A 26,815-nucleotide genomic window follows, 5' to 3' on the forward strand; every position below is an offset into this window, starting at 1 on the left:
ATTAGTTCCACACAAATTTACTTACGTGCTGCGACAAATAAGCTCCTACTGAAGTGGGTCACACACAGTAAATTAATGCTTGATGAAACTTAAAGGCTATGGCTTTTTCAAATTACATAATGGTTAAAAGAGTGTAACAGGAGTAAATGCGCAACATTTATATTGGGTTTGAATTGTGCTTACGGGAGCTGAGTCATGTCTTCCATTCCCTCTGCCCAGCGTACAACTCTGTGGCCTGTTGTGGGCATGCTTATTATGGAATAGATCTGCACACAATTAATACACAATTAGAGCAATAAAATGATATAGCTCTTTTTAAGCTTGAGACATTTAATCAATGCTGGTTGCAGAGCTGACATAAAAACAGTGCAATGCAATGTGGATAATCTAGATGGTAAATCTGGAGTAAAAGTTTATGACTTTTCAGCTTGTGAATATTTTAGGTACTACTTGAACTATGCATACATGACTAAAAATACCAAAATTCAGCAAAAAGTCAGAAGCATTTATTTTGAACATTGATGACAGGAAAAAGACAATACCTTGTCATACCAGCTTTGGCCTGGTACTCTAGCTCTGCCAGGAGTCCACTCTAGGTTCTGAGGCTGTTTGTCCGCAACCCGAGGGCTTGGCGAATATCCATCCATTACCCCATCTTCTTTGTACATGGACCATTTTGACAAATTCTGAAGCGTCCCATGCGGCAAAACCCTCTCGGCTGCCCAAACATCGTCCCCACCTTCATCTCCACCTCTGACGTTCCTGGCCCAGTGGCCCGATCGCGGCCCGTACGGAGGTATCACGGCATAGCGATGGTCCTCCCCCTGAAGTTCTGTTGGCACAGTGTACGAAGCATAACGAAGCTGCTGGTTTTGGATGGCATCGGACAGTTTTGGATTGTGGAACCGACGTGTGAGAAGAGAGCCATCTGGAAGCCTGGGAAACAAAGAATAGTTCTTTTTTTAAAAGATAATGTTGCAAAGACCTGTATTACACTGGTTAAAAATGAGAATAAGGAGTCCAGGAACCAAACTTGCATTTTATTAATTTACTTACCCTCTAAATACTACGTATAAAAGGTTTTTGCTTCTTGCATATGACTGAATAATTAAAATGTTGCTATCTCTCCAAAGCTTTGATGTCTATGGGCACCTTTTGTATGGGTATTAAAGGTAGACCACTCCTTTTCTTTGTTTTGACAGGAAACATTTGTATTAAAAATGTGAAATTTATAGCCCTGTTTGCTTTCAAATTTAATTTAAACAAAGATGTTGAAAGTATGGGTTCATTTACCAATTTGACCAACCTCAACAATCCCTTGACCCACATTTAGACATCTAAAGAAGCCTTTATATAGTTTTCACTTTAAACTACCTTTTCATATTGTTTACATGTAACATAGCCTTTTTTGTGTCTGTTCAACAAAATCTTGTTAAGGGCAGATGTTATGAAGCAAATTATATTTATCACAAATAGGCAGATCAACAACAAGCCTTAGGGGATAATCTCCTGGGTAAAGACCCAAATTCCTCAATAGATTCTTAGCTAGTGAAAATGTATCTTTGTAACACTGTGAAAAGTTTTGTTATTTTAATAATTTCTAGTTTTCTATTAAAAGTGTAGTTCCACACCTGTAAGTGACACCACGCAGTTCATCATTCTGCAGTGCAGAGGCAACATTGGGGCTGGTAGGTTTGGGTACACCTGACAAGACGGAGGTGTCAGAGAGATGGTACAGATCAGTAGAACGGAGTCCCCGATTCTGCCTAAGAGCAGCAGCCAGGTTTGGAGAGGACGGTTTCTGGCCAGGCAAAACTAAAGAACCATCAGGGAGCTGGTACGTTGCAGTGCGAACGTTCTGGTTCAGAAGAGCCTAAAGGTGATGGATAAAAGAAAACTACTTAATTCAATATTAAATCCCTAACCTATAGTGCCTTGCAAACAAACTGACATTTCTTCATGTTAAAGCCACAAACTGCTTAATATTCTATTAGGATTTTACACAATAAACCAAAAAAAGTACTGCATAAACGTGAAGTAAAAGGAAATGCATGAATAATTTTCAGAGTTTAGGAAATTCTCTGGTAAGCATTTGTATTCAGCCCCCTCTAGTCAATACTTTGCAAAACCACTTTTACCTAAAATGAAAAGGCCCAGTCTTTGGGGTTGCTTCTACTACATTTGCTGATTTCAAAACTGAATTTATTAAAACATTCAAATAATTTCATATATAGATTTAACAGGCGGTCTAGCAGGATTATTGGCCTGTTTTTAGCTCCATCTTTCCACAAACTCTTGTGGAAAACTGTAGCAGGGACTTCTGTGGGCTTTCTTTTAGGAATATTTCCCCGGATAATAATTTGCAAGGCACTACATGTAACTCATTATTGTATAATTCCACAGACTGAAGCTTCTACAATATGATTAACTTTAGTCAAACATCGGAACAGCTTGTATGAAAGCTTAAGAAGAGAAGACACATACTTTGGATAGATTAGGGCCAGCTGGTTTTCTTGGGTCAATGATGATGGTTCCATCAGGCAGAGCATAAGATATGCCTTTTAGATATGGATTCTGCAAGGCTGCTGTTAGATTTGGACTCTTTGGCTTCCTCGGGTCCACAATAATAGTTCCATCTGGAAGGGTGTACGAAGCAGCTCTCAAGGCTTGGTTACCTAGGGCCTATGAGAATAAATGGCATATGTTAAAGTGTCTGAAATAACAAAAATGAAGCAGCAGATTATATTACAAAGCGATACTAGAAAAACAACATAAACATTGATGTTTAGAAACTTTAAGTACTAGCTAAAATAACACGTGGTTTGAAAACATGGAGAAACAAAAGGAAAATACATAAGAAATCTGAATCTATAGTTTACCTTTGCCAGATTTGGTGACACTGGAATATTTGGGTCCCGAACTCCTTGTGGTAGTGTGAATGAGGCATTCCGCAATGCCGATTGTTGAAGAGCATTAGACAGGTTTGGTGAGGTAGGTTTCCGTGGATCAATGATGATAGTGCCATCTGGGAGGGTGTATGAAGCACTCTTCAGGTAAGGGTTCTGAAGTGCTGCTGTAAGGTTGGGTGTCTTTTCCGTTTTGGAATCTATCACAATGGTACCATCAGGAAGGGAATATGAAGCTTCACGTATGGCTGAGTTGTTCAAGGCCCTACTAAGGTTTGGGGAAATAGGAGGCTGAACAGAAAAAAAAATTATATTAATTATCTACAACAAGGTTCTATGTTATTGAAAGGAGATGTGTGCATAAATTATTGGTAAATTCAATGCAAAGTGAGAAACTATGAGTCATTGGTTACTTTTTGTCTAGGATCTACAATGGTGCCATCGCGAAGAGTATATGAAGCTGTCCTGAGATGCTGGTTTTGGAGAGCTCCAGAAAGGTTAGGTGACATTGGCATCTGAAGTAAACGAGGATCCTGTTTGAAATAACAATGGCGAGTCAAAAAACAGAATGAGAGTTATAGTTATAACATTTACCTTTGAATAGACAAAACACAATAAGAAAGTTATTTGAACATACTACTTACTCTGATAACTGATCCATCAGGCATTAGGTATGAGGCACTCCGGACTTGTTGGTTTTGCAGTGCATGACCAAGCAATGGTGAAGATCGAGGATTTGGATAAGGACTCATCAAGGTTCTCTCTGGAAGCCGGTATGATGCCTGCATCACCTGTGGGTTCTGAAGAGCTCTACCCAACATTGGAGAAGAGGGTGACTGAGGTACAACTGAGGACCTTCTGAGTTGCATAGGTGTCTGAAAGGATGCCTGGCGGAGATTTGGGTTCTGCTGAAGAGCACTGTGGAGCTGAGGCCCAGCTGGGGCATAAGGATTCCGACGTTGCATCATAGGAGATTTTAAAGCAGACATATTACGCAAACCAGTTTGGTTTTGCAGTGCATCTTGAAGCAATGGTGCTTGGCCAGGCTCAGAAATGTAATCGTATTGTGTACCAGGAGTTGGTCCATACATGGATTGAAACTGTGTGGTTTGATAAGAAGCCACACCTTTCATTGCCTGACTGTGTCTCATGGCTCCAGAAAGCAAAGGAGATGACGGTACAGATGTGGCATATGGAGACTGAGGTCTCTGAAGCGGAGAAATATAGGATGCTTCCCTCACTGCTTGATTTTGCAGAGCTCCAGACAGCATTTGTGAAGGAGGTAGCAAAGGCTGCTCATAAGGTGACATTGGTCTCTGCAGTGTAGGATCATGAGGTTCTACTAATTCTGGAGCCATCTGACCCATGCCTTCCATTTGGATTGCCTCTGGTCTAAGGGCTGTATAAGCATCTGGTCGAATACCTTTGCTACGCAAAGAACGGGATAACATGGGAGAAGAAGGGCCACCAAATTGTTGTGACAGATCAGCGTAAGGGTGTAGTGTTAAACCAGTTTGGTTTTGCAGTGCATCTTGAAGCAATGGTGCTGGGCCAGGCTCAGAGATGTAATCATATGGCATAACAACAGTTGGTCCATACTGGGATTGTAACTGTGGCGTTTGATAAGAAGCCACACCTCTGATTGCCTGACTATTTCTCATGGCTCCAGAGAGCAATGGAGATGACGGTACAGATGAGGCATATGGAGACTGAGGTCTCTGAAGTGGAGAAATGTAGGATGCTTCTCTCACTGACTGGTTTTGCAAAGCACGAGATAACCTGGGAGTAGAGGGGGCAACAAATTGTTGAGACGACTCAGTGTAAGGATCAGCATAGGGACCTGACACATAGGAGTGCCGATTCAGTCGAGGAGAGAAGCGTGGGGATGGACTGCGTGACATGTGCTTAAGGGAGGGCTGCGGGGAGGGAGGAGGCATGCTTCTTAATGACTGCTGGGCCCTAAGGGGACGCCCTCGAGCAATGGGACGAAAACGGGGACGGCCAGATTCTCTCCTCGCCAGGGGAACGCGGTGGCCCATAAGAGGTGAATGGAAAGGAGAAGAGTGAAGAGAGGAGTCTATGGTAAGAACAGAAGATCTATTACTTCTTACAGAAGAGGCACGAAATGGACGCACATTCTGCGTGGGTGGGGGCACTGGACGCCCTCTAAGACCCATGGGGGAGGGCCTGACAGTACCTAAAGGAACATTTCCTAATGCCCTAGGCCTGGCTAATGGTGTGGGGTCCCTGAGCAGCCGAGTTGAGCGACGAGAAAGCGTAGGAGAGGATGGGGCTGGTTGAGCCCCAGCAGGAGATAAACTTCGGTGAGAAGGAGATGGTGAAGGCCTTCGACTTAGCTGAGGAGAGCGAGGACCGGTTGCAAGACCAGGGGAGAGGGGAGGTGAAGATGCTTCCTGCATCTTTCTCCCTCCGAATGGACTACGAGCAGGAGTGGGTGATGGCTGGGGAGTTCGCATCCTCATGGAAACACGGGGTGACGTTGGGGGAGAATGCTGCCTCATTGGTCCTATCTCCAAAGGTGGAGGACTACGACGAATTATGGAGGCATGGGGAGAATGGGGGCGTGAAGGTGCTCGAGCCAGAGGAGAAGGTGACCTTCGAGGCTGCACTCTCCGATGGAGAACTGGAGACACCATAGGAGAAGCAGGAGGGGAAATCTGCCTAGACAAAACAGATTGAGGTCTTTGAGCATTAATGAACCCACCCCTCATAGAAGGTTGTGGGGAGGGGATCTGTCTTTGTGCAACCACAGGGGTGGGTGATGGCAAACCCATGGCAGCAGGATGTCGTTGCATTTGTGGAGATGGCATGATGACAGAGTGGCGAGATGGAGTTGGAGATGGTTGCATGCGCCGTGCAGGAAGAGGAGACATGCTTGCTTGTTTAATGATCATGGCTGTTGGTGTTGGGATTGTAGGGAGGTTGTAACCCTGGGGCTGTGGTATCATCATTGGGTCTGTCATCATCTGTAGTGGGGAATAAAGATGCACATTCAACGTTGCCATAGCATTACTAATTGTTATGTATTATATACAATGCATATTGTATTCAACAACATATACTTATACTAAAACAATGTAACAACATATACAATAGTTTCTATAGATTCAATAGATTTTGTCTATTTTAATGTGTCACAAACAACTAACATTTGGGATACATGTTTATTTTGTAATTGATACTATGGTAGAATATGTGGTGTTTAATTCTGTACATCTGAACTTAGATCTAAGTAATATAGAACCTGATAAAGGCTAGATAATTTTCATCTTAAAAGTCCCAGAAATGATAAAGGATATACTTTATTTCTTCCATTAGGGCAATGCAGCCATTCAAGAGTTAAGGAACAAATATGGGCAATTTCAATATTTGAGGGCCACTACTTTTTACCCCAACCTCTTTCTAAATGCTACATTTGAATTTCTCTTCAGTACACTCTCAGTCTTTATTCAGAGAAAGTTCAGCAAGAGTGCTGCAACATATATTGTGCAACAAGCTGAGCTCAACTTATCACAAAATATATAATTTTAACACCCTGGAACTGCTCATTGTCACAACACCTTAACATCTTTAAGTACTGTTCTGTTAGATATATTCTGTCACTCCCTCTTGGACAAAAGCAATGACAAGACTAGAACTACTATTACCTGTGGCGAAATTGGTCGTGGAGACATTGGTTGCTGTTGGAACAACTGCTCTGGCATCATCTGCTGCTGTGGTGACATAATTTGCTGGGGCATCAACTGCTGTTGTGGTGACATCTGTGTAGGCATCATTTGAGGCAACATGCTACTCTCTTGTTGAAACATCATCTGCTGTTGTGGTGACATCTGTGTAGGCATCATTTGAGGCAACATGCTACTCTCTTGTTGAAACATCATCTGCTGCTGCTGTGGGGACATTACCTGTTGTGTTGACATAATTTGTTGCTGTTGAACAGGAAACATAGGCATGTGTTGCTCTGGTACTGGGATTTGCTGCTGAAATGACATCATCTCTCCAAATTGATAAGGTGCAAGAGGAAACTGGTCTTCATACTGGATATCTGACATGTCTTCAAACTCTGGATCGGGAGGCAAAGTAGGTGGAGGAGGCAAAGGAACATCTAGTCGCTCTTTTCCAAACAGGCGCACTTGAGGTCTAGGAACTCTAAATGTAACGTCTCCCTGCTGAATTCCACCAAAGCCATCCCCAGGTGGATTCATCAGGCTATCTACATTATCTATATCTGACCCTTCAAACCCAAAGACCTGTTGGCCTCCCAATGGGTATGTAGGGTGCTGGGAGCTCAAGTCTTGGTATTGCATACCATTCTCGTTATATCCAAGCTGATAGTCTGGTTGAAATCCTCCCTGCATTCCCATAGTTGTTGTATAAGGATCCCCATAATAAACTGCTTGCCCAGTGTCAGAGTAATCCAGTTGGCCATTTGCATAGTAAGCTCCCTGACCATTTTCATCATAATAGACATGAGTCTGAGGATCGAGAAATCCTCCCATCTCCCCTCCATATATATGACCCATATTCATTTGAGAATAGTAGTCCAGGGCTTCATCACCATACACTGCTTGTTGTTGCTGGTACCCATGATAATTCGCATCCTGGGTGTCATAATACCCTTGAGAGGAGGAATAAGGGTCATTGTAATTATAAAGTCCATTATCATAATATTCGCCATTTGGATCATATAGTTCATCTTCCTCATAGTAGCCTAGATCTTGATAGTCTGCACCTCCCATCTCATCCTCAAAGTAACCATACTGACCCTGTCTTCCATATCCTGGCACTGACTCAACTCCATAATCACCATAGCCATCTTCATACATGTAACTGTTCTGGTCAACTACATGTTGGTGGTCGTAACCGTAATCTTCCTCCTCAAACTCATAACCATTGTTGTGGTAACCGTGCAGAAACCGTCTGGAGCTGGAATGCCGTGCATTTCCTCTACGATCCCCTAAACCGTGATGCCTTGAGTTTTCTTGCATCTTTTTTGACAGAAATCGTTTGGTAAGCCAATTAGTCGCCGCAGCAACCTTACCTAATAGCACACTACTGTTCTTGAAGTCGTCACTGGTGCCATCTTGCTTTTTAAATAGACCTCTAAAGAAGCCCCCTTTTTTCTTGTTTGAATTTCCACCGAGACGAAGTAACATGTATGTTGGTTTTTTCCCACCATTGGCTGCTGCCTTCTCTTTTGCCTCTTTCTCCTTTTTTTTCTTTTGGCTGCTTTTAAATTTCATCATAAACCGAGAGGTGTTTTTCATCATAGACTTGCGCCGTTTTTTCTTAGCAAGCCGGCTCTTCCTCCTTCCCAGACCAAGGAATAAACGTGATGTGCTTTTCAGTTTCTTTACACTGTTCTTGCGCCTTTTGATGCCGGAAAACTTCATGAACATTTGTGACATGTTCTTCAGACCTTTCTTTGGAATTTCTTTAACTGGAGGCGGTGGTTCCTCCTTTTTGCCTTTTTTCTTTTTTGCATCCACGTCAGATTTTCCTCCTTTATGGTGGCGATCATCTTTAGATTTCTTTTTAGATTTGCTGTGAGCTGCTTCATCTTCATCATCCTCCTCTTCTTCATCATCGTAGTCTTCATCTTCGTCTTCAGAGTCGTCACCACGTCTAGATTTCCCACCTTTCTTGTCTTTACCTGCCTTGCCGCCTCTCCCTTTTCTCTTTTTGTCATCCTCTGAATCTTCCTCATCATCTTCGTCACTGAACTCATCATCCTCTTCTTCATCACTCAGTAGCTCCTCCTCTTCCTCTTCTGACTCCACTTTTTTACCTTTCCCTTTGTCTTTTCCTTTTTTCCCATTATCTTTTCCTTTGGATGGCTCCTCTTTTCCCTTCTTAACCCCTTTCTTATCATCCTTTCCACCCTTTTTGTCATCCTTTCCTCCCTTTTTCTCATCCTTTCCACCCTTTTTGTCATCTTTTGCTTTCTTCTCATCCTCCTTTTTTTTCTCCGGTTCGGCTTTCCCACCTTTCTTGGTGTCCTTTTTAGTATCTTTCTTGCCAGGCATTTTGATCAGTTACACCATGCCCCCAGTACAAGAATCAATTATGTTGACCTTTAAACAAAAAAACACACAAAAAGACAACATTTTGTATTATGTTTGTAAAGCTACAAAAAAAATTGTCAGTAATGCACAAAATGTTTTAACTAACCTTTAAAATATTACTTGCTTTAGATGTGACTGTATGATTTTCCACTGGGACTATGTGAGGGTTCACCATTAGTTTGAGAAGAAATCCACCTGTTCTTCGCAGCTCCACACTGCTCAAATCTGGCCCCCATGAAGGCTCCTGTACAGATATTAAAAACAATGCTCATATCTCAAGTCTTTTAAATCAGATTTTTACATAATCACTAAAGTGCTTCATCCTGAAGTCATTCAAGAACCCCATATTTTAGCTATAAAATCCTGTATTATATTTATTATAAAATTATTCTGATAGCACCTCACCTTAACAAGTAAAATTGCTATGCAGGTGTCTCTGAAAAGTATGGAATTGTTCAAAGGTCAAAATTTGTCCTTCTCTTCTTAAAATTTCTCTTATAACACTCTTGATTTTTTTTCAGAATGGTCCTCAAGTGTTGAGGGGGCACTTGAGTGGTACTCAAGTGCCCCCTCAAGGGTTGACACCACTTCCGAACATCTGAATAGTTTCATTTTTGAATGAATTTGGATTTTCTGTCCAGCAACAGAACTCTTTCAATGACTTGCTTGATTCCCTATTATTAAGTTGGTTGTAATAAAAATAGCAAAGATCACAAAGTTTACCAGCAATAAGATTGTATTTAAAATCATCAAGGTAATTCCAGAAATTTTGTTTAGCTGAAAACGCGGTATTTAGAAAATGATCAGCTGAAAGATTATATGAGCCTTTCTTGTCCTTCTTTGTTGTTTTAGTCTAAGATTTTGCCAGTTCAGAAAGCCAAGAATACTGTATTAAAATGTTTAGCCAACCGTTCTCATCACAATTTTTTTTTTTAAAACAAAACAAACAGACTTAAAGTAAGGCTTGGTTAGCCCACTAGTTAAGCCCCACTTTTCATTTAGGAAAACAGTCGATAACTTTTCATCAATTTCACATTGTGTAGCGGGTAGGCAACATAATTTTCTCAATATCTGCTCAATAAACTAAATTACACAGGATTTTTTTATTGTTTCTTAAAGAGATGATTTTCAGGTACTATTCATCTGTGACAGAAATTCCCTTTTTTCATGTCTCCTTCTTTTATCCACTTTCCTTGTTTTTAAACACAGAACATACAATAAATTGTTTAAAGAACAATTATTGTAAACCTTTAGAAAGCCTGAAGAACTACTAATCAAAGCCACTTCAAAATATTACAAAGACTCTGATGAAATCAAGTAAAAAGAAAAGATTGCACAATACTGTGTCCAAACCTTCTTCAGAAGCTACAGCATTTTAATTCCTCACAACTAAGATCTTAAACAAATGCCTGCTTATTGCAGAGTGCACAGTTAAAAGCTGTAGACTAAATAAAAAACAAAAAACAATACAGTCTACTAATGGTCTACTAATCTCTTATTTTACTAAACAACAATAGAACACATAAAAAAGGTTTTACCCTTCCAGCAGATCAGTCTTTTTCCTACAGACGCGTAGCCAATGCTAAGTTCTTGTAACAGAGTTGACAGTTTCATTAAGCAGTACAGCTCCCCCCCCCCCCTTTTTGTCTCCTCCCCTTCAGTGACAATCAGAACTAAAGACGACCTGCCTTTGGTGTGGTCAGAGTCTGAGATCTTCAAGTATGGTGCGTCCCGATCACAAGCGTCTTCTTTATTGATCAGAAAAGAATAAAAAAATAATAAGAACTTCAGGTAGAAACGTGCTTCCTCTCCTGAGTGTATCATGTCCTTTACTGAAAAGTACAACACATTCCCTTACTCGACATGGCATCCTGTACATAGTACAGAGTGTGTTTTCTCAAGTGTGTGTGTGTATGTGTGCAAGCAAGAGATGAGCTGACGAGCCGCGTTTCTCTGTGTGTACTTATGTGTGTGTGGACAGTTCCTTGTCCCAGGTCATGGAAGGAGCCTTAATTTGTCATCTGGCTCTACAGGTGAAACTTGAGATCTCTGAGTGGCTGAGGGGGCGGGGCATAAATAATACAAAACGTCCGGAGAGCGACAGAAGATAAGCATGGTTGGCTTATCTTCTGGGGATGCAGAAGATAAGCCTGATTGGCAGAAAGGCTGCTGTCAAAAGTACAAATACTGAGTAATTAACAACCTCAGATTTAATTGATTTAATTGATTAGCTTGACAGAAGTTGTGTGTGAAAAGCTGCATTGCATCTATTGTCCGGTCTGCTGTTTTTTCCCCTATTGTATCAAACATACTTATCTTTAGGGGTTTTAGGATGGATTTGAATACATACATTTAAATTGAAATAGCTATGTAGCCACTCCTAACCTAGTTTCAAATGTGTTAAAGTAGGAACTGGGGCAGAGGCAGGAGTTACACACTTCTTAAAGATATGACGTCACACCTCTAAGGTATCAGTGACACAAACACACTGAGCTCCAGCAAGTGAAGGATCGGTAACAGCGCTGTGATTATTAGTGCCATCAAGCAAATTATCCCTCTTCCCGAGGGAAGGGGTCAGATTGCCGGATCTGTCCTGCTACAGGGTACAGGTGTTGGGTTGCCAGATCCGGATATTTCAGAACGTAAAGTCTTTCTAATTATTACCAACCGGCAAAGAGCACATGTAGTCTTTGTTTATGCATGTGTGCACAAGGCTTCACAAACACACCTTAAAAGGGTTAATGTTATGCAAAAAATGTTTATCCCTTTTCCCACAGTTTGTGTCTAGCGGCTCCTGTGGCTTTTAGGAGAATGAAAACCCCCTATCAACTGTAGGCAGCCAGTCTCCCCCACCCTTGCCAAAGCAATTGGTGCTGGCAGGTGGTCCTCCATCTTTTGATAGAATTTGTAAAGAGGAAACAGCATAGAGACACCAGGATACATGCCTGGGAGAACAAAGCAGAATTACAACAGAGGTGCACGTGATGAGGCTCATCAAAAGCATTTAGGTCCTGAGGGGAAGCAAGAGATCATCTCTGTCAGTTAAAACACACACACACACACACACACACACACACACACACACACACACACACACACACACACACACACACACACACACACACACACACACACACACACACACACACACACACACAGCAATCTGCTGCTATCTAGTGGAGCAGTTCAACACCTGCAGCACTATTTGGAGTTGATTAGATCAGGTTGGAGGTTCTCAAACTTTTTCTAACAAGTGCCAATATGATGGCGCTTACAAAAAGACTGGGACTTTGTCAGTCTCTTGGGTTACGTCATTAAAACAAACAAAACAAAATATCTTATTCGCTGTCACTGGTTGCAGGACACAATTGAAGTATGTGTTCAGTTTTTAGTCAAAGTTTCAAGTTTGAATAATCAACAGAAATGTCCATTGAAGTCAGAAGTACAAGTGAGAAAGTCAGATGTTTGTTACCAACCCAGACCTAAAAATCCAATTTGGCTGCCTTGTACGTTAAAGTTGAAGATAGCCCCCCCCCCCCCCCCCCCCCCCAAAAAAAAAAAAAAAACTGTTCAGTTGTGTTTATAATAATAATTTTATCTCATTAAATTTTTAACACATAGTAATGAACAATATTTTTTGTGGAGATGTTAGTTGGTGTTTGACAATCAAAATGCACAAAGCATGTGTCTTGCCAAAGGTATCTAGCACGGTCACTCAGCATATCAACTAACAAATCCCACTGGTTTTAAATCTTGGAACTGGAGCACATTTAGGTTGCATTTGGTGTCATTCCCAGATCCATGTTCCAACTTGTGAGGTTAACAGATTTATTTAGATCAAGCAAGAATCAATGTGTTTATTGGCTTTACCTTTCCTTTATTTCAGACATTTTTCCTGCAAGTAAGTGTGCCAAATCTTTTTTGAGGCAAAATGGCACTTACACCACGGCATGAGGACCATGGTCGTAGGTAAACTACAACAATATTTAGGTAATATAGGCACATTGGGGAAAGAAGTTGTACATGCTAACATATTCTCAGTAAATACATTTCTAATTAGGCTGTTAACAATATGTTTGTCATAATGTACAAGTGTTTGTTTTGGATTGGTTCTTTAAGGATTATGCATTATTTAGTTTATTATCCTTTAGCGTTGGTAGATTTTTACTTTTGTGGTTTCTGTTAGTTCATTCTGCAATCATTAGATTTCATTCTGTGTTTCCTCCCTGTTCTGCCCCTGTTAATTACTCTCCTTCTTCCTCAGCCCTCATTGCTTTCAGCTGCTGTCCATTACTCAACTGATAACTTACACCTGCTCTCCATGCCTTCTCTCCTCATTCCCTCTGTATGTAAGCTTTCTGGTCTCCTCTTCTCATTTGCCGGTTCCTCCGTTATTCTACTCTGTTCGTTCCTGCTATCTTCCATGGACTCATCTCCTACCCTATTACTCTGTGTGCCCGATGTATTTCAGTTCTCATGTGCCTTGCCTGATTCCTTGTGTGTGAACTATTTGTATGCTTTTTTTTTCATTTTTTCATTAAGTCTTATCTCCATCATGTCCTACACTTGGGTCTTTATTCACTATCACAACAATATTGACAACAGGTCACAATAACCCTGCAAGTAATCCACAGATAGGAACAAATAAATCAAAAGAAATGAGTACATAACTGAAGTGTAATAAAGTGAAATGGCAGAAGGTATGAAATACACTCAATGAAGTTTATATAATACTGGAAAACAGATTTTGGTTGGTAATGACAAGACATTTGGTATATGGAGAAACTAGTTACATGCTTTAATCCGGCGTGTATACGACCCATTCTTCCACAAATTGGATTCAACTCTTCTATGTACTTTAACCTTCAGTTATTTAATCTTCAATGAATTATTCTCCAAAATTGAGTTTTCTTGTTTGTCATCACTGTGCCAAAAAAAATCTACTTTAGATTTAATTTTCTAATTCTTACTCAGAATCAACTAGTGCATCTCTTCATTTATCCTTACTTTAACTAGGCGGAGTCAGCCAGGACCATTTGCTGAAGGAAAAAAAGCCTCATTTTCAGGGAACTGTGCAATGCTGTTTTGCCTTAAAACATGAAGGCTGCAATGGCAATCCATGAGTAAGACTGATCTCATCTGACTAGACTGAATTCTGACAGTATTTCATTAGATTGTTAAAATGGTCTGCGGCCATGTATAAACAACCCTTAAGGTCTTTTTCTTTGCCGTTGGAATCTTGTGTGGCAAGTGGGCCGAGAGGCCGCTGTGTTTGAGTGACTTATTTATTTTTTCATGGAAAAACTTTAGCCTGCCTGCTAATGCCACTTCTTTCTAAAGCGCTCTGTGAGTGTTTGGACAGCTCCTCGGATTATTTTTTGACTCCATCAAATATCTGTGAGGAGCACCTGGTCGTGGCTGGTTTATGGTAAGGCAATGTTCTTTCTACTTCCAGATTATGGCCCAAACGGTGCACTCTGGAAGGTTCAAAAGTTTAGATTTACATCTGCAACCAATGCCATCAGTATGCTTTGCAAAGATATGGTATCAAAAACACATCCTTGCTTATACCCATGATGGGATGCTTCTTGTGTCTCACCTATTTAATGAGAAACCATCAACAGACCATCAATTAGGACTAAACCGGCAGATGTAAGCTGTCACTGATAGGAAACAGTATTGCTGCTTAAATAGTAACATATTTCAGTGGATTTGTTGTTTTTATGGCTTTTTGCACTTTTATTCAGCATTTTGTTTACTCTTACACACAGGGTCTGTCTATATTAACTAACTTTTTGGAGATGATTTCTTTGTATTTATAGATCACTTTGGTGCTTGAAGGCATCTGGTGTGGAATTCACGTGAATATACCGTTTAAGAAGATATTTACAACAACAAAAAATGGCCGCGTTCAGGTCTTTCCCGACGATTGTAAACATTGATCTTGCAGGAAAGAAGGTTGCAGCGCGCAGACCAACTTTAGCCAGCGCGTAAATGTGCTCCACACGCAGAGATCCATGCTCCCACCCAACACCTACCTCAGGAAGACTTTCACGTCACCGGTGCTCCGTAGTCACGTTTCCCCATCCTCTAAGCCTAGAGGTAAAAAAAAAGAAGAGGGAAGACAAAAAAAAAAATCCCCTTTTTTTTACATTTTCCTAATCCTAATTGCCCACGCCGCTCCACGCCTTTTCTGCTCGTCTGGCATGAGCTCAAAGCAGCAGGGGTCGGTCTGCAGGGAGAAATGTGCCACCGGGAACTGAGGATGAATATTTAACGACGGCTATTCTTCGGCGGCCGGGCCGGGGGCTTGAGTTCCACGCACTCCGGTGAGAGCTGATGAGCTCCGTGGGTGGGCAGTGTCGCTCATAAGCAACACACATTTACGCGGAGTAGGTACTAAAAGGAAGAGCGCAAGAAAAAAATGATTATGTAACAACATCATTTAAAACACAGCGAAACATAACGGGGGAAAGAAAGAGAGAGGGGGAAAGTTTGTTCATCTCGCAGCAACCTGCTTGCGTTGCAGCGTTCCTGCAAACATTTCCTCTCATCCGGACTGAACAAGGTGGGAAAGTGTGTCATGAGATGACCCGGGGGGGGGGGATGTAGCATAACTACGGTGGCCCTGAGGTGCAAAGCGCTACAACTTTAAGGAAAGCACTCCAACATTAATGAAAGCGCTACAACAATAAGGAAAGCACTCCAACTTTAAGGAAAGCACTCCAACATTAACAAAAATATTACAACATTAACAAAATCACTTCAACATTAACGAAAGAACTCCAACAATAACGAAAGCGCTACAACATTTAGGAAAGCGCTGCAACATTTAGGAAAGCGCTGCAACATTAACAAACCGGAAGAGGTACGTCCCAGTGGGAGACCTAAGAAATCGCTGATTGGACTACAGCTCGTTTTTACTTTTGAACCGAAAGTTATTCTGACTTTACTGTGTTTTTTAAAACCATGAATGTTCTCGGTGATCCAAACCGTAAGATGCAGTCTAAAACGCCACTTAGTCTGTTTATAAGTTTCGCTTTTATTAATTATGCTTTTTTTTAACTACGTGTGCTGTGTTTCTGTACCTTAACGCTCTGGTCCGCTCCTCTCCCCTCCCTCCCCTCGGACCCAGGGGCTTTTATCAGCGGCAGCCTTATCACTACGTTTAATGTCTCTCCACTCCTACCAAAATGTCCTAATTAAAATCAATAGGAGAGTCCGTAGCTGTGTTTCATGCTATTTTCTTTTTAACGACACAGAACCAGTGGCGCTTCGGTGGGCGTGCTGCCTTGGCTTGAATTCAGGTGCGCAAAATTACGTTACATATAATTTAGGTGTGCACTTTTAAGGGTCATTTCAACAAGCTTGTAACATCGGAGCTTCAGTTCAGACCGAATATTCATTCTTTTCCCTCTAAATGAGCCCTATACAGTCTTTATTTATGCTTTTCCCCCCACTGTTACCCCTCGCACGCAGCGCAGCAGGGTAAAATAGAGCAGCTGCGGATCATGCGTAAAGACGCCCCCCCCCCTCCCCAGAAGCAGATTGTATGTTATCGTAGTTGATAATGAAACTACAGCTTATCATTAATCTATCCATGTTGGTCTCATTTGTGAATGAGGCGGAGTTTGATCAAGCCTAAAAGGTCCAACATTTTCCCCTCAGCTCTAACCCTTAAAGCATACAGGGCTGCGTCGTTCACGCTGCGTCTTTACGCATGATCCGCAGCTGCTCTATTTTACCCTGGTGCGCTTCGTGCGAGGGATAACAGTGGGGGAAAAGCATAAATAAAAACTGTATAGGGCTCCTTTAGAGGGAAGAGAATGAATATTGGGTCTGAACTGAAGCTCCTGATGTTACAAGCTTGTTGAAATGACCCTTAAAAGTGCACACCTAAATTATATGTAACGTAATTTTGCGCACCTGAATTCAAGCCAAGGCAGCACGCCCACCGAAGCGCCACTGGTTCTGTGTCGTTAAAAAGAAAATAGCATGAAACACAGCTACGGACTCTCCTATTGATTTTAATTAGGACATTTTGGTAGGAGTGGAGAGAGACATTAAACGTAGTGATAAGGCTGCCGCTGATAAAAGCCCCTGGGTCCGAGGGGAGGGAGGGGAGAGGAGCGGACCAGAGCGTTGAGGTACAGAAACACAGCGCACGTAGTAAAAAAAAAAGCATAATTAATAAAAGCGAAACTTATAAACAGACTAAGTGGCGTTTTAGACTGCATCTTACGGTTTGGATCACCAAGAACATTCAGGGTTTTAAAAAACACAGTAAAGTCAGAATAACTTTCGGTTCAAAAGTAAAAACGAGCTGTAGTCCAATCAGCGATTTCTTAGGTCTCCCACTGGGACGTACCTCTTCCGGTTTGTTAATGTTGCAGCGCTTTCCTAAATGTTGCAGCGCTTTCGTTATTGTTGGAGTGCTTTCGTTAATGTTGAAGTGCTTTTGTTAATGTTGTAATATTTTTGTTAATGTTGGAGTGCTTTCCTTATTGTTGTAGCGCTTTCATTAATGTTGGGGTGCTTTCCTTAAAGTTGTAGCGCTTTGCACCTCAGGGCCACCGTACATAACAGATGAAGGTGAGCGTTACAACCAGGGGGGTGGGGGAGAGAAAGAGGGGAGAACATGACGTCTCCAACATGAGCGATCCTTCCCTTGCCCGCCAGATGGACCCGCCTGACAACAAACAAAGTGCGGAGGCAGCGCCGCGAACCGCTGCGTCTCCGCCGCATCCGACCCGTAACCCAGACGACCTTGCCGTCTCCCGGCATCACCAGCTGGCCGCCGCAATCCAAACACTTCTTGGCTTCCGCCTCCTACCCTGCTGGGGGCCGAGTCGCGACGCTCGGACCTGGCTGGTTTTTAGGAAAGGAAGAAAAAAAAAAAAAAAACAGAAGAAGCGAGCAACAAGCCTTCGGCTACGTTCGGGCTATTTTTAGATCTGTTGCTGCAACAGTGAGTTATACACTATAGATCTGATCGTTCGTACGGGTTAACGTTGCCTACAGGAGATGTATGCCTTCCCTGCTGCAGTTGGCAGACAAACAACTTCCCCAACAGTCTTGGTCAGAGCAGACAGCTGTCAGGTCTCAGCTTGTTTAATCCTGCACTGCCTTCTACACAGATCCCTCTTAACAGACATAAAAATATATATATAAAAATATACATTTATCTGGCTAAATATAGGACCGCATATTAGGGCACAGGATATAGACATGGGGTTTCAGAGGAATGTACATCCTCCATATAACAGGAGCATCTCAATATGTTTGAACATTCATTGCAAAGTGTATTGTGGTAGAAGGTTTCCGTCCCTTGGAAAATTTGACCATTGCAGGTCACCAATTTATCAAAAGGGGGGTTTCAATAAAGAAGTAGCATGTCATAGCCAACACGATGCTTAGTTGACAGTTATCCTGCAGAGAAGCACAAAAAAAAAAAAAAAATCCTTCACAAAGAGTCATTGCTAAACTGGCAGCATCCAAGAATTTCAACAGAAGGTTGAGTGGAAGGAAAACATGTGGTAAAAAAGGTAATTCTGTCTAACGCCAGTGCTTGAGAGCCACCATCCTGCATTCCCTTTTCCAAACAACCCAATTACTCCCTCAGCAGGTCATCAGGTTCTACATGTCTGCTAATGAGCCACTCATTTGATTCAGGTGTGTTAGAAAAGGGACGCACCTAAAAGTTGAAGGTGGGCTTGAGTTGGAGGCCATGCTTTAGAGAATTGTGAAGCAAAGCTCATTCAAGATGGAGACTGTGGAGTGGCCACACACAGATGTATCCACACAGTCAATTTGTCAGAGTAAAATTTACTCAAATCAAAGAAAATTTACTCAGAAACAGACGAATTGGTCGCACTCAAAAATATTTTTTTCGATTTGAGTAAATTTTGCTCAGATAAATGTACTGTGCAGGATGTCAGAAGCATCTTATATGGGCTAAGGAGTGAAAGGACCAGAGTCCTGCTCAGTGGTCTAAAGCCTGCCTTTCAGACGAAAGGAAATGTTGCTCATCTTTCTCCAGATTCTGGAAGACCAAGAGGAAAGGTACAGAATCCAAGTTTCAGTGACGATTTTAAGAGCCTTGCCATCTGCTTTGTTTTGTCAATCTCAAAGTCAGAACAACAGGAAATCTTAGAGCTCTTCATGTTTCCCGCTCCTGAGAAGCTTTATGGAGATGCAGATTTACCTTTCCAGTAGATCTTGGCACCGGCCTACTGCCACAACCCGGCTCCTGGGGTCATGACAAAAAGAAAAAAGGAGACACACTAATTTAAAAAAACAAGTTACATTTTATCCAAATCAGCTTTAGTTGATGGTGCTAATGGAAGAGTGAATATCAAGTGTCGCATGATATAACACAAGCACGCCCAAACAAGCCAAGATACAACCACAGCGAACCAAAACCAAATCCCTGGACTGCCCGGTACAGGGAGAGCGAGGACAGCCACTAGTGTAAGGAGCAGCAAAGTTTAAACAGACAGGGAGCGGGGGACCCCGGGACAGAATGTAGTATATTAAGGCAGGCAAAGGCGTCCCAACACACTGCCACAGGTACAGTAACATGGTCCAGTAACCCTGACATCCGTGTACTTGACTGACCAGCAAACTGGCCTGCCTCACACCTCAGAGAGAATCTATGGAATATCATCCAGAGGAAGATGAGGGACTCCAGATCCAGCAGACAAACTGAAGGCTGCCGTTACAGAACCCTGGGCGTCCTTAACACCTCAGCAAAACTGGTTGGATCCACGCCTCACAACTTTCATCCATCCATCAATTGTGTATATCTTTGCAGGGGTGCCGATCTCTGTCTCCGGCAGTCACTGGACGAAGGGCAGGATATACAGTACCGCTGACAGATCTTAAGTTCTTCACTGGGCAACTCGGAGATAGACAGACACTAGAGACGAATCATCTCTAACAGCTTTTAAGCCCAATGTTTTAGGACGGTGGGAGGAAGACGGAGAACCTGGGGAGAACCCACGTATAACGGGGAGAACGTGCACACGTCACACAGAAAGAGCTCAGGTCATGATCTGAACCTACTGCAAGGTTACAGTTCTAACCACTGCCCCATAGTGCCGCCTGTCTTACTGCAGGAATGCAGCGAATCATGCAAAAGGACAAGTATGCAAGTATAGCGCATTCACTTTACAGCACATTGACATCCATTTCAGGGGCTTTATGTTTTCATTTCCAGACAAACTGAGTTGCCTGTTCTGGAACTGCATTTTGAAACTTTTCAGATGACGTTCAAATTTATTGAGAAGCACTTGTTTAGGGCATCAAAAAGAATTATGGAGGCTTCAAAATTAGCCATTAGAACTTTTTACATTTTAACCGAACATGGTAGTTCGGAAACATGTTTGTCTTAAGATTGTTGTGGACTGGTGACATGGAGACAAAGAAAATCCAATTGAATAATATTATAATTGCGGCAATATCTGCTTTGCTTCGGTAACAACAAAAAGAAAGAAAGAAATTCCACGAGGGGCTCGCCCACGACAACAATCGTGCAAGGAGCGCCACTGAAAAGGACCAACTGGAGAACGCATGAGACCAAAGCTAATTCGCTAGTTTTTAAATGGATATTTAATACAGATAAAGTCGTATCTGCAAACCTAAAACACAAGTAAAGTGAAGTAAGAAGTGAGTGAATGACCGGCAGTAGTTTTTCTCCTGAAGAAGTCGGCCGAGCCTTTAGCTGGAACAGCTGCTCTGAGACATCCGCTCTCCGCAGCAGGTCAGAGGGTGACTGTAGAAAAGCTTCCGCGGGGACCGAGAGGGACAGGTGTGTGCTTGTGTGGAGGACAGCAACAAGAAACAGGAAAGATTCTCCCACAGACAGATGAGAAGGAGAGAGACCGGATTGGAGAGAGAGAGAGAGAGAGAGAGAGAAAAAAAAAACAGCGGGGGAGATACTTCCACATCCGAGTGATAGAGGCTCCACCTGCATAGTGTAGGATAACAAGGCTGTCTGAGCGGTGAGAGACCCGCTGTGTGTCCATCAGTTTCAAATAATTCCTGCTGCTGCTGAAGCGTCAGTTTTTCAAATATGGAACCCCTCCCTGTTCAGAGACACACCTGACTGCTGTTGGGCTCCAGCCCACGGTGGGTTTGCTCCAGCCACTCACCAGCACACACCTTCTTTTGGACTTTCATCTTTTATTCAAAGCTCAGAGTGAACTGAATTGAAAAACACTCTAATATTGATTTAAAATGTCTGCAGTTTGTTGCGGATGAAAAGAAGAATATGAGCATGTAAAGGTCAGGTAGATTTAACCTTAAAGGGAGATTCCTACAGTGCCTTTCAAAGGTGTTTGTGCCTCTTTCCCTTTTTTCTTCTTTTTTTCTTTTTACATTGTGTGTCTGGCTTATGATAGTATTGGAGCTGTAAATAATGATAACTTCAATACTTGGGACTGACACATACTTGTCGTGTGGAAGGAAAACGACACATGGGTTTTCATTGTTTGAATTACAGTATTTTACAAATTAAAAAAATCTGAAAAGTGTGGCAAGTCAACGTTTTCCAGAGCTTTTGTTATGTTTACCTCTGCAAACCTTTTCTCGACCAGCTTTACACATCTACAGACGGAATATTTGCCCTTTCTTTTTCGAAAAACGCTGGATCCTGGTTCCGATGCCTAAACCCAACCACTCCAAAGTGAACCCTTCTCTGTAGTCTTCTCCCAGAAACAGTATATGGTTTATTCCCTCTCCTCCCACAGCCTCGTCTCAGCTTCTTTTTTAGCGTTCACTTTAGAAATGAGTTTGTATCCACTCACTGTCACAAAGGGGGTACTGAAGTTCAAATGACCGAGGCTTCTGTGCGTCTCTGGCTCACCCCTCAACTGTCCGTGTTGCTGATGATTCGGGGCCTTAATGTTGCAAAGGTTCACAGAGTGACAACAACAGTGGGAGTGCAGTCCCCAGTGTGGATCAGGGCAGCTGACTCAGCAGAATTTAGAGAGCTTTTCACCTTACAGTGAAGGTCATTCCAAATAAATCCGAATGAAGCTTTCAGGATGTTCTGTAATGTCCATACTGACTTTATGAAGGTTTGGGGCAAGCGTTAGATGATTGGTATGAAGGAATGAAGCAGGGACATATTGAACCTTTTTTTTAATCAGGAATCTAAAAGTGCTGCTGAAGGTGCTGTAAAGAAAAGAAAAAAAGAAGCAACACGGGACATTTATTCATTCTGTCTGTTGTACCCACTTAAAATTCATGGCCTCCCTTCTTCCTTTTTACTGTTAAGATTTATTGTCGCAAACTTGCCTTGTAGATTCCTCGGGAATATCGTTCCTCTGCCAAGCGGAGGGCAACATGAGAAGGCTGGATGAACATTCCTGGTCTCATTTGTTTGAATTCTAAACAGGCATTGCTTTAAAACAGACACGAAGGCCTTCATCGCAAAAGCAACTGAATTTGTAGAGCCAAATACCAACACGGTTTAATGAAGGAACTTGAAAAGATAATTAGGTCATTAAAATGCAAATACGAAACACTACTGAGTTAATATTTAAACTTTTTCCCTGCATAAAACACACAGATTTTTAAGCTATTAACCAATATCGAAAATGATGCACCGGAATCTCATCTTGTCTTATTATCTTTACCACAGATTAGACTTATTTTTGGACTAATTCATACATACAAAAAGATAAATATAACAGTAGAGAATCCAAAATAGAGTTCAAAGACATTGTCCCTTAAACCTAATAACCCTTGGCGGTGGAAACTGCCATTAAGTTTGTTCCAATAATTGGCAATCTGTGGAATAATTTTGTGCTGCCTTTTTTTACAGAATTGTTTTATTTCCACCACTATTTAACGTCACAGTATCTGAAGTTTCAGTCCATATTTTCACTTTGGTTATTTAGCCGTTCCCAAATGGACTTGCTTATGTGCTCACCATCCGGCTGCAGAACCCAAGTGCTCCTGAGCTTGAGGTTATGAACTGATGGTTCTCCTTCAGGATTGTCTGTTAGAGGGCTGAACTCATGTCTCCCTCAGATACGGCAAATCCTCCAGGTTCTACAGCAGCAATGCAGCCCAGACCATCACACTACCACCACCGTGTCTGACTGGCTGCCAGATTGAGGTTCTTTTTGTTGTGTTAGTTTTAGAGGGATTATGTTTGGGTAGCCTTTTCCCTCGTAAAGGAAATCATCACTCAGGTTATCTTTGGTTGATATATAAAATTCTTTTCTAATGTTCTGAAGCTACAGAGAGTGGCAAAAAAAAAGAGAAAAAGCAGCACCAATCTGAAAAGGAATGTTTTCAAAATGCCTAAAATGTATTTTTATGTGTATGTAAAATGTTTGTATTGTATAAATGTCTGGCACCTTTAGAACATATTCTTTTTTTTAATTATTTGTCTCCAGATGCCTCTGTAGTTTCTGAGCCTACACATTCCCTAAAAACATCTAAAATATTTATGCACCCATAATTGAATGTCAGCAAGACATATATCGCTGTCCCTTGCTAGGGAAATTTTAACCGGGTAATGGGATGAGCAAAGGGCTTTAAAAATGTATGATTGTGTTTAGTCTAGTTAGAAATATGGTATGTAAAATTAATTTTTCAATTCGCCTTTTCAAAGTTTACATTTTGGTTTGCTCTTGGAATATCCATCCATCCATCCATCCATCCATGCATTTATAAACAAAATATCCTTTCTTTGAGGCACAGACTCAGGCCTGGTCACACAAAGCCTTCCCTGTTTGATGAGCTGACTCTCATCTCACTTTATGGACACTCAGACATATGACAGACGGCTTTACATTTGCCTCTACATTGGTAAACGCGTGACTACCTGGATTAACTGTGGTCTGCAAAAGGAGCCCACATCATTACACCTCCACCCCCACATGCAACAATTAGCCAATGGGGAATTTAGTTGATTTGTGTGAATTTTGCTAAAAGCAGTGCAGTGCAGTAGAAGGTTAGACATCTTCACGCTGATTGTGACGGCCCACATATTGTTAAATTGTTACAACCCAAACATTGTTACATAACCCTTATTTTCAAATGCAGTTTTGAACTATCATTTCCTTCGTTAATTTCAGCGGACAGTCTTTTTGCTGCCAACCCTTTCAAAGTAGATACACTTTTTCAGCTTTTTAAAAAAAAAAAAACTAAATAAAAAAAACTAATTTGACTGAAATTAAGCTTTATATTCAACATAGCCAAAGCTTTTAGAGTCTCAGATGTATTTTTTTTTTTTTATAAATTTGGAGAAAGCTGCCAAAGTATTCACCATCTTACCCCAGGGTCCACTCCTGGGAAGATGGAGACCTCTCTTAAACGTTTTTTATGAGTGATTTATCCTCCTCCATTTTCTGTAATGACTTCCGAGTTATTTGGCAGTGTGAGTCTTTAGTTTCTTTAATAAACCAGCTGTCCCCGAGAGAGGAGCCGAGGACGAATAGGGAGATAGGCAAGGCAAGGCAAGGCAAATTTATTTATATAGCACAATTCAGTACAGAGACAATGCAAAGTGCTTTACATGATTAAAATATTGGAAAATAAAACAGAATAAAAGCAAGTAGGGATAGTGTAGAAACAAAAAAGAACATTTGAAAACAGTAAAACATTTTAACTTGAACATTCAAAGGCAATTCTAAACAAATGTGTTTTTAATCTTGATTTAAAGGAACTCAGGCTTTCTGCACTTTTACAGTTTTCTGGAAGTTTGTTCCAGATAAGTGGAGCATAGGAACTAAATGCTGCTTCTCCTTGTTTAGTTCTGGTTCTAGGTATGCAGAGTAGGCTGGAGCCAGAAGACCTGAGTGGTCTGGAGGGTTTATACGCTGATAACAAGTCTGTGATGTATTTAGGTGCTAAGCCATTTAGAGATTTATAGACTAACAGAAGTATTTTAAAGTCTATTCTCTGAGATACAGGGAGCCAGTGTAAGGACTTTAGAACTGGGGTTATGTGCTCTACTTTCTTAGTCTTAGTGAGAACGCGGGCAGCAGCGTTCTGGATCAGCTGCAGCTGTCTGATCCACTTTTTAGGCAGACCTGTAAAAACACCGTTGCAGTAATCAATTCTACTAAAAATAAACGCATGGATTAGTTTTTCCAGATCCTGCTGAGACATCAGTCCTTTAATCCTAGAAATGTTCTTCAGGTGGTAGAAAGCTGACCTTGTAATTGTCTTTAGATGCTTTTGGAGGTTCAGGTCTGAGTCCATCACTACTCCCAGATTTCGGGCCTGATCAGTGGTTTTTAGCTGAAGCGACTGAAGCTGTGTGCTAACTTTTGATCTCTCCTCTATTGGTCCAAATATTATTACTTCTGTTTTGTTTTTGTTCAACTGAAGAAAATTTTGACACATCCATGCATTGATTTCTTCTAGGCATTTACTCAGTGCTTGAATTGGTTCATAGTCACCTGGTGACATGGTGATGTAGAGCTGTGTGTCGTCTGCATAGTTATGGTAGCTGATGTTGTTATTTTTTATGATCTGGGCTAGAGGGAGCATGTAGATATTGAAGAGGAGGGGACCCAGGATGGACCCTTGGGGAACCCCACATGTGATTTTTGTAATCTTCGATGTAAAGTTACCTACTGATACAAAAAAGTCCCTGTCCTTTAAGTAAGATTTAAACCAGTGGAGAGCTGTAGCAGAGAGGCCGACCCAGTTCTCCAGGCGCTCTAACAGAATGGAGTGATCAACAGTATCAAATGCTGCACTGAGGTCCAATAGTACCAGCACGGTGGTTCTTCCACAGTCTGTATTTATATGGATGTCATTAAAAACCTTGATAAGGGCGGTCTCTGTACTGTGGTGAGCACGGAAGATAGAGCAGGCGAGGTGGCAGAGATTTGACAAACTGACATGCCTGCTTTGGAATTACTGTGAGGCCGAATCAGTTAAACGTGACAGAAGACACAGCCGTACAATCTGATCATCGTTATAATCCAACATTTCACTATTTCTGAATAATTAGCATTAAATGGGTTTGTAGACTCATACATTAAGTCTTATATTAACTTACACAGTGAAAAGAACAAGCCGCAGCTAGTTTACACATCTACATTTAAAAAAAAAAAAAAAAGATTAACCGATCTATCACCAATTCTCTAATCAGCCTTTTCTCTGCTCTTTGGAACGTCTTCAGGACTAAATCATCCTTAAACGGGAGGAGATGTGACATGAAAACACAATCAACCAAGGAGATTTCAGTCAGTTGTTGTTCTTTTTAAAAAGGGGGAACATATGATTGTTTCAATTATGCAGCTGAACAAATTTGAACTCCCCCCCACCTTTTTTTAAACAAAGCATTCAAACAATTTCCACCTTTTGTAGCTTTAGGCCAACAGATGAAATCATCATGCGTTTCTTCCTGCACAGCAGCTCAGTATTTGATCATCAGGAACCACTTGGATCCCAGATCATGCTTTTATGTTTTCTGCTGTGGAACAGAGATAACACTTGACTTGGCACTGAAAAAACACAGATATGGAATTCATATGAAAGCTCATAAATCTCATGAGTGTGTTATATGAAGCCAAATTACAGTTTCAGATCTTTTTTTAGTGCAGCGAGGGCTGCCGTACCCGTCGTTATTTCGCTTTACTTCCACAGAAAGCGAAAGAGACGTGGCAAAAAGGACACCTGTGGCTTTAGACTTGGCAGATTTGTTGCTCTGACAAAATTGGCCTGTGATTTGAGATTAGCATTCTGGTTATGTCACATGTAAAGGAAATATGCTTGCTTTTTGTATCACTCTCTTCATATGAATTCCAATGCATAACAATTGTTTGTAAGATTGTTTAAACCCCTCTATGT

General features: G+C 41.5%; 1 protein-coding gene across 1 annotated transcript; it reads right to left on the minus strand.

Annotated features, from left to right (window-relative positions):
- Positions 1–34: 34 nt before the first annotated feature.
- Positions 35–15,404, minus strand: LOC118563212. Its single transcript, XM_036137440.1, has 10 exons — positions 15,031–15,404; positions 9,099–9,236; positions 6,575–9,001; positions 3,551–5,893; positions 3,320–3,439; positions 2,880–3,197; positions 2,485–2,682; positions 1,632–1,873; positions 543–936; positions 35–266 (listed from the first exon to the last, which is right to left on the minus strand). Exons 3-10 carry the CDS (start codon positions 8,951–8,953, stop codon positions 180–182), a joined length of 6,081 nt encoding a protein of 2,026 aa, XP_035993333.1. The 5' UTR covers positions 8,954–9,001; positions 9,099–9,236; positions 15,031–15,404; the 3' UTR covers positions 35–179.
- Positions 15,405–26,815: the final 11,411 nt, after the last annotated feature.

The sequence above is a fragment of the Fundulus heteroclitus genome, chromosome 5, assembly GCF_011125445.2.
Source record: "Fundulus heteroclitus isolate FHET01 chromosome 5, MU-UCD_Fhet_4.1, whole genome shotgun sequence".
Taxonomy (NCBI): domain Eukaryota; kingdom Metazoa; phylum Chordata; class Actinopteri; order Cyprinodontiformes; family Fundulidae; genus Fundulus; species Fundulus heteroclitus.

Bases quoted from the DNA above. Each gene is read 5' to 3' on its own strand.
- LOC118563212 (XM_036137440.1), bottom strand. From the start codon at position 8,953: ATGCCTGGCAAGAAAGATACTAAAAAGGACACCAAGAAAGGTGGGAAA. The intron at 3,440-3,550 runs GTAAGTAGTATG...TATTTCAAACAG, and splicing joins CTGATGGATCAGTTATCAGA to GATCCTCGTTTACTTCAGAT. The intron at 3,198-3,319 runs GTAACCAATGAC...TTTTCTGTTCAG, and splicing joins TTGTAGATCCTAGACAAAAA to CCTCCTATTTCCCCAAACCT.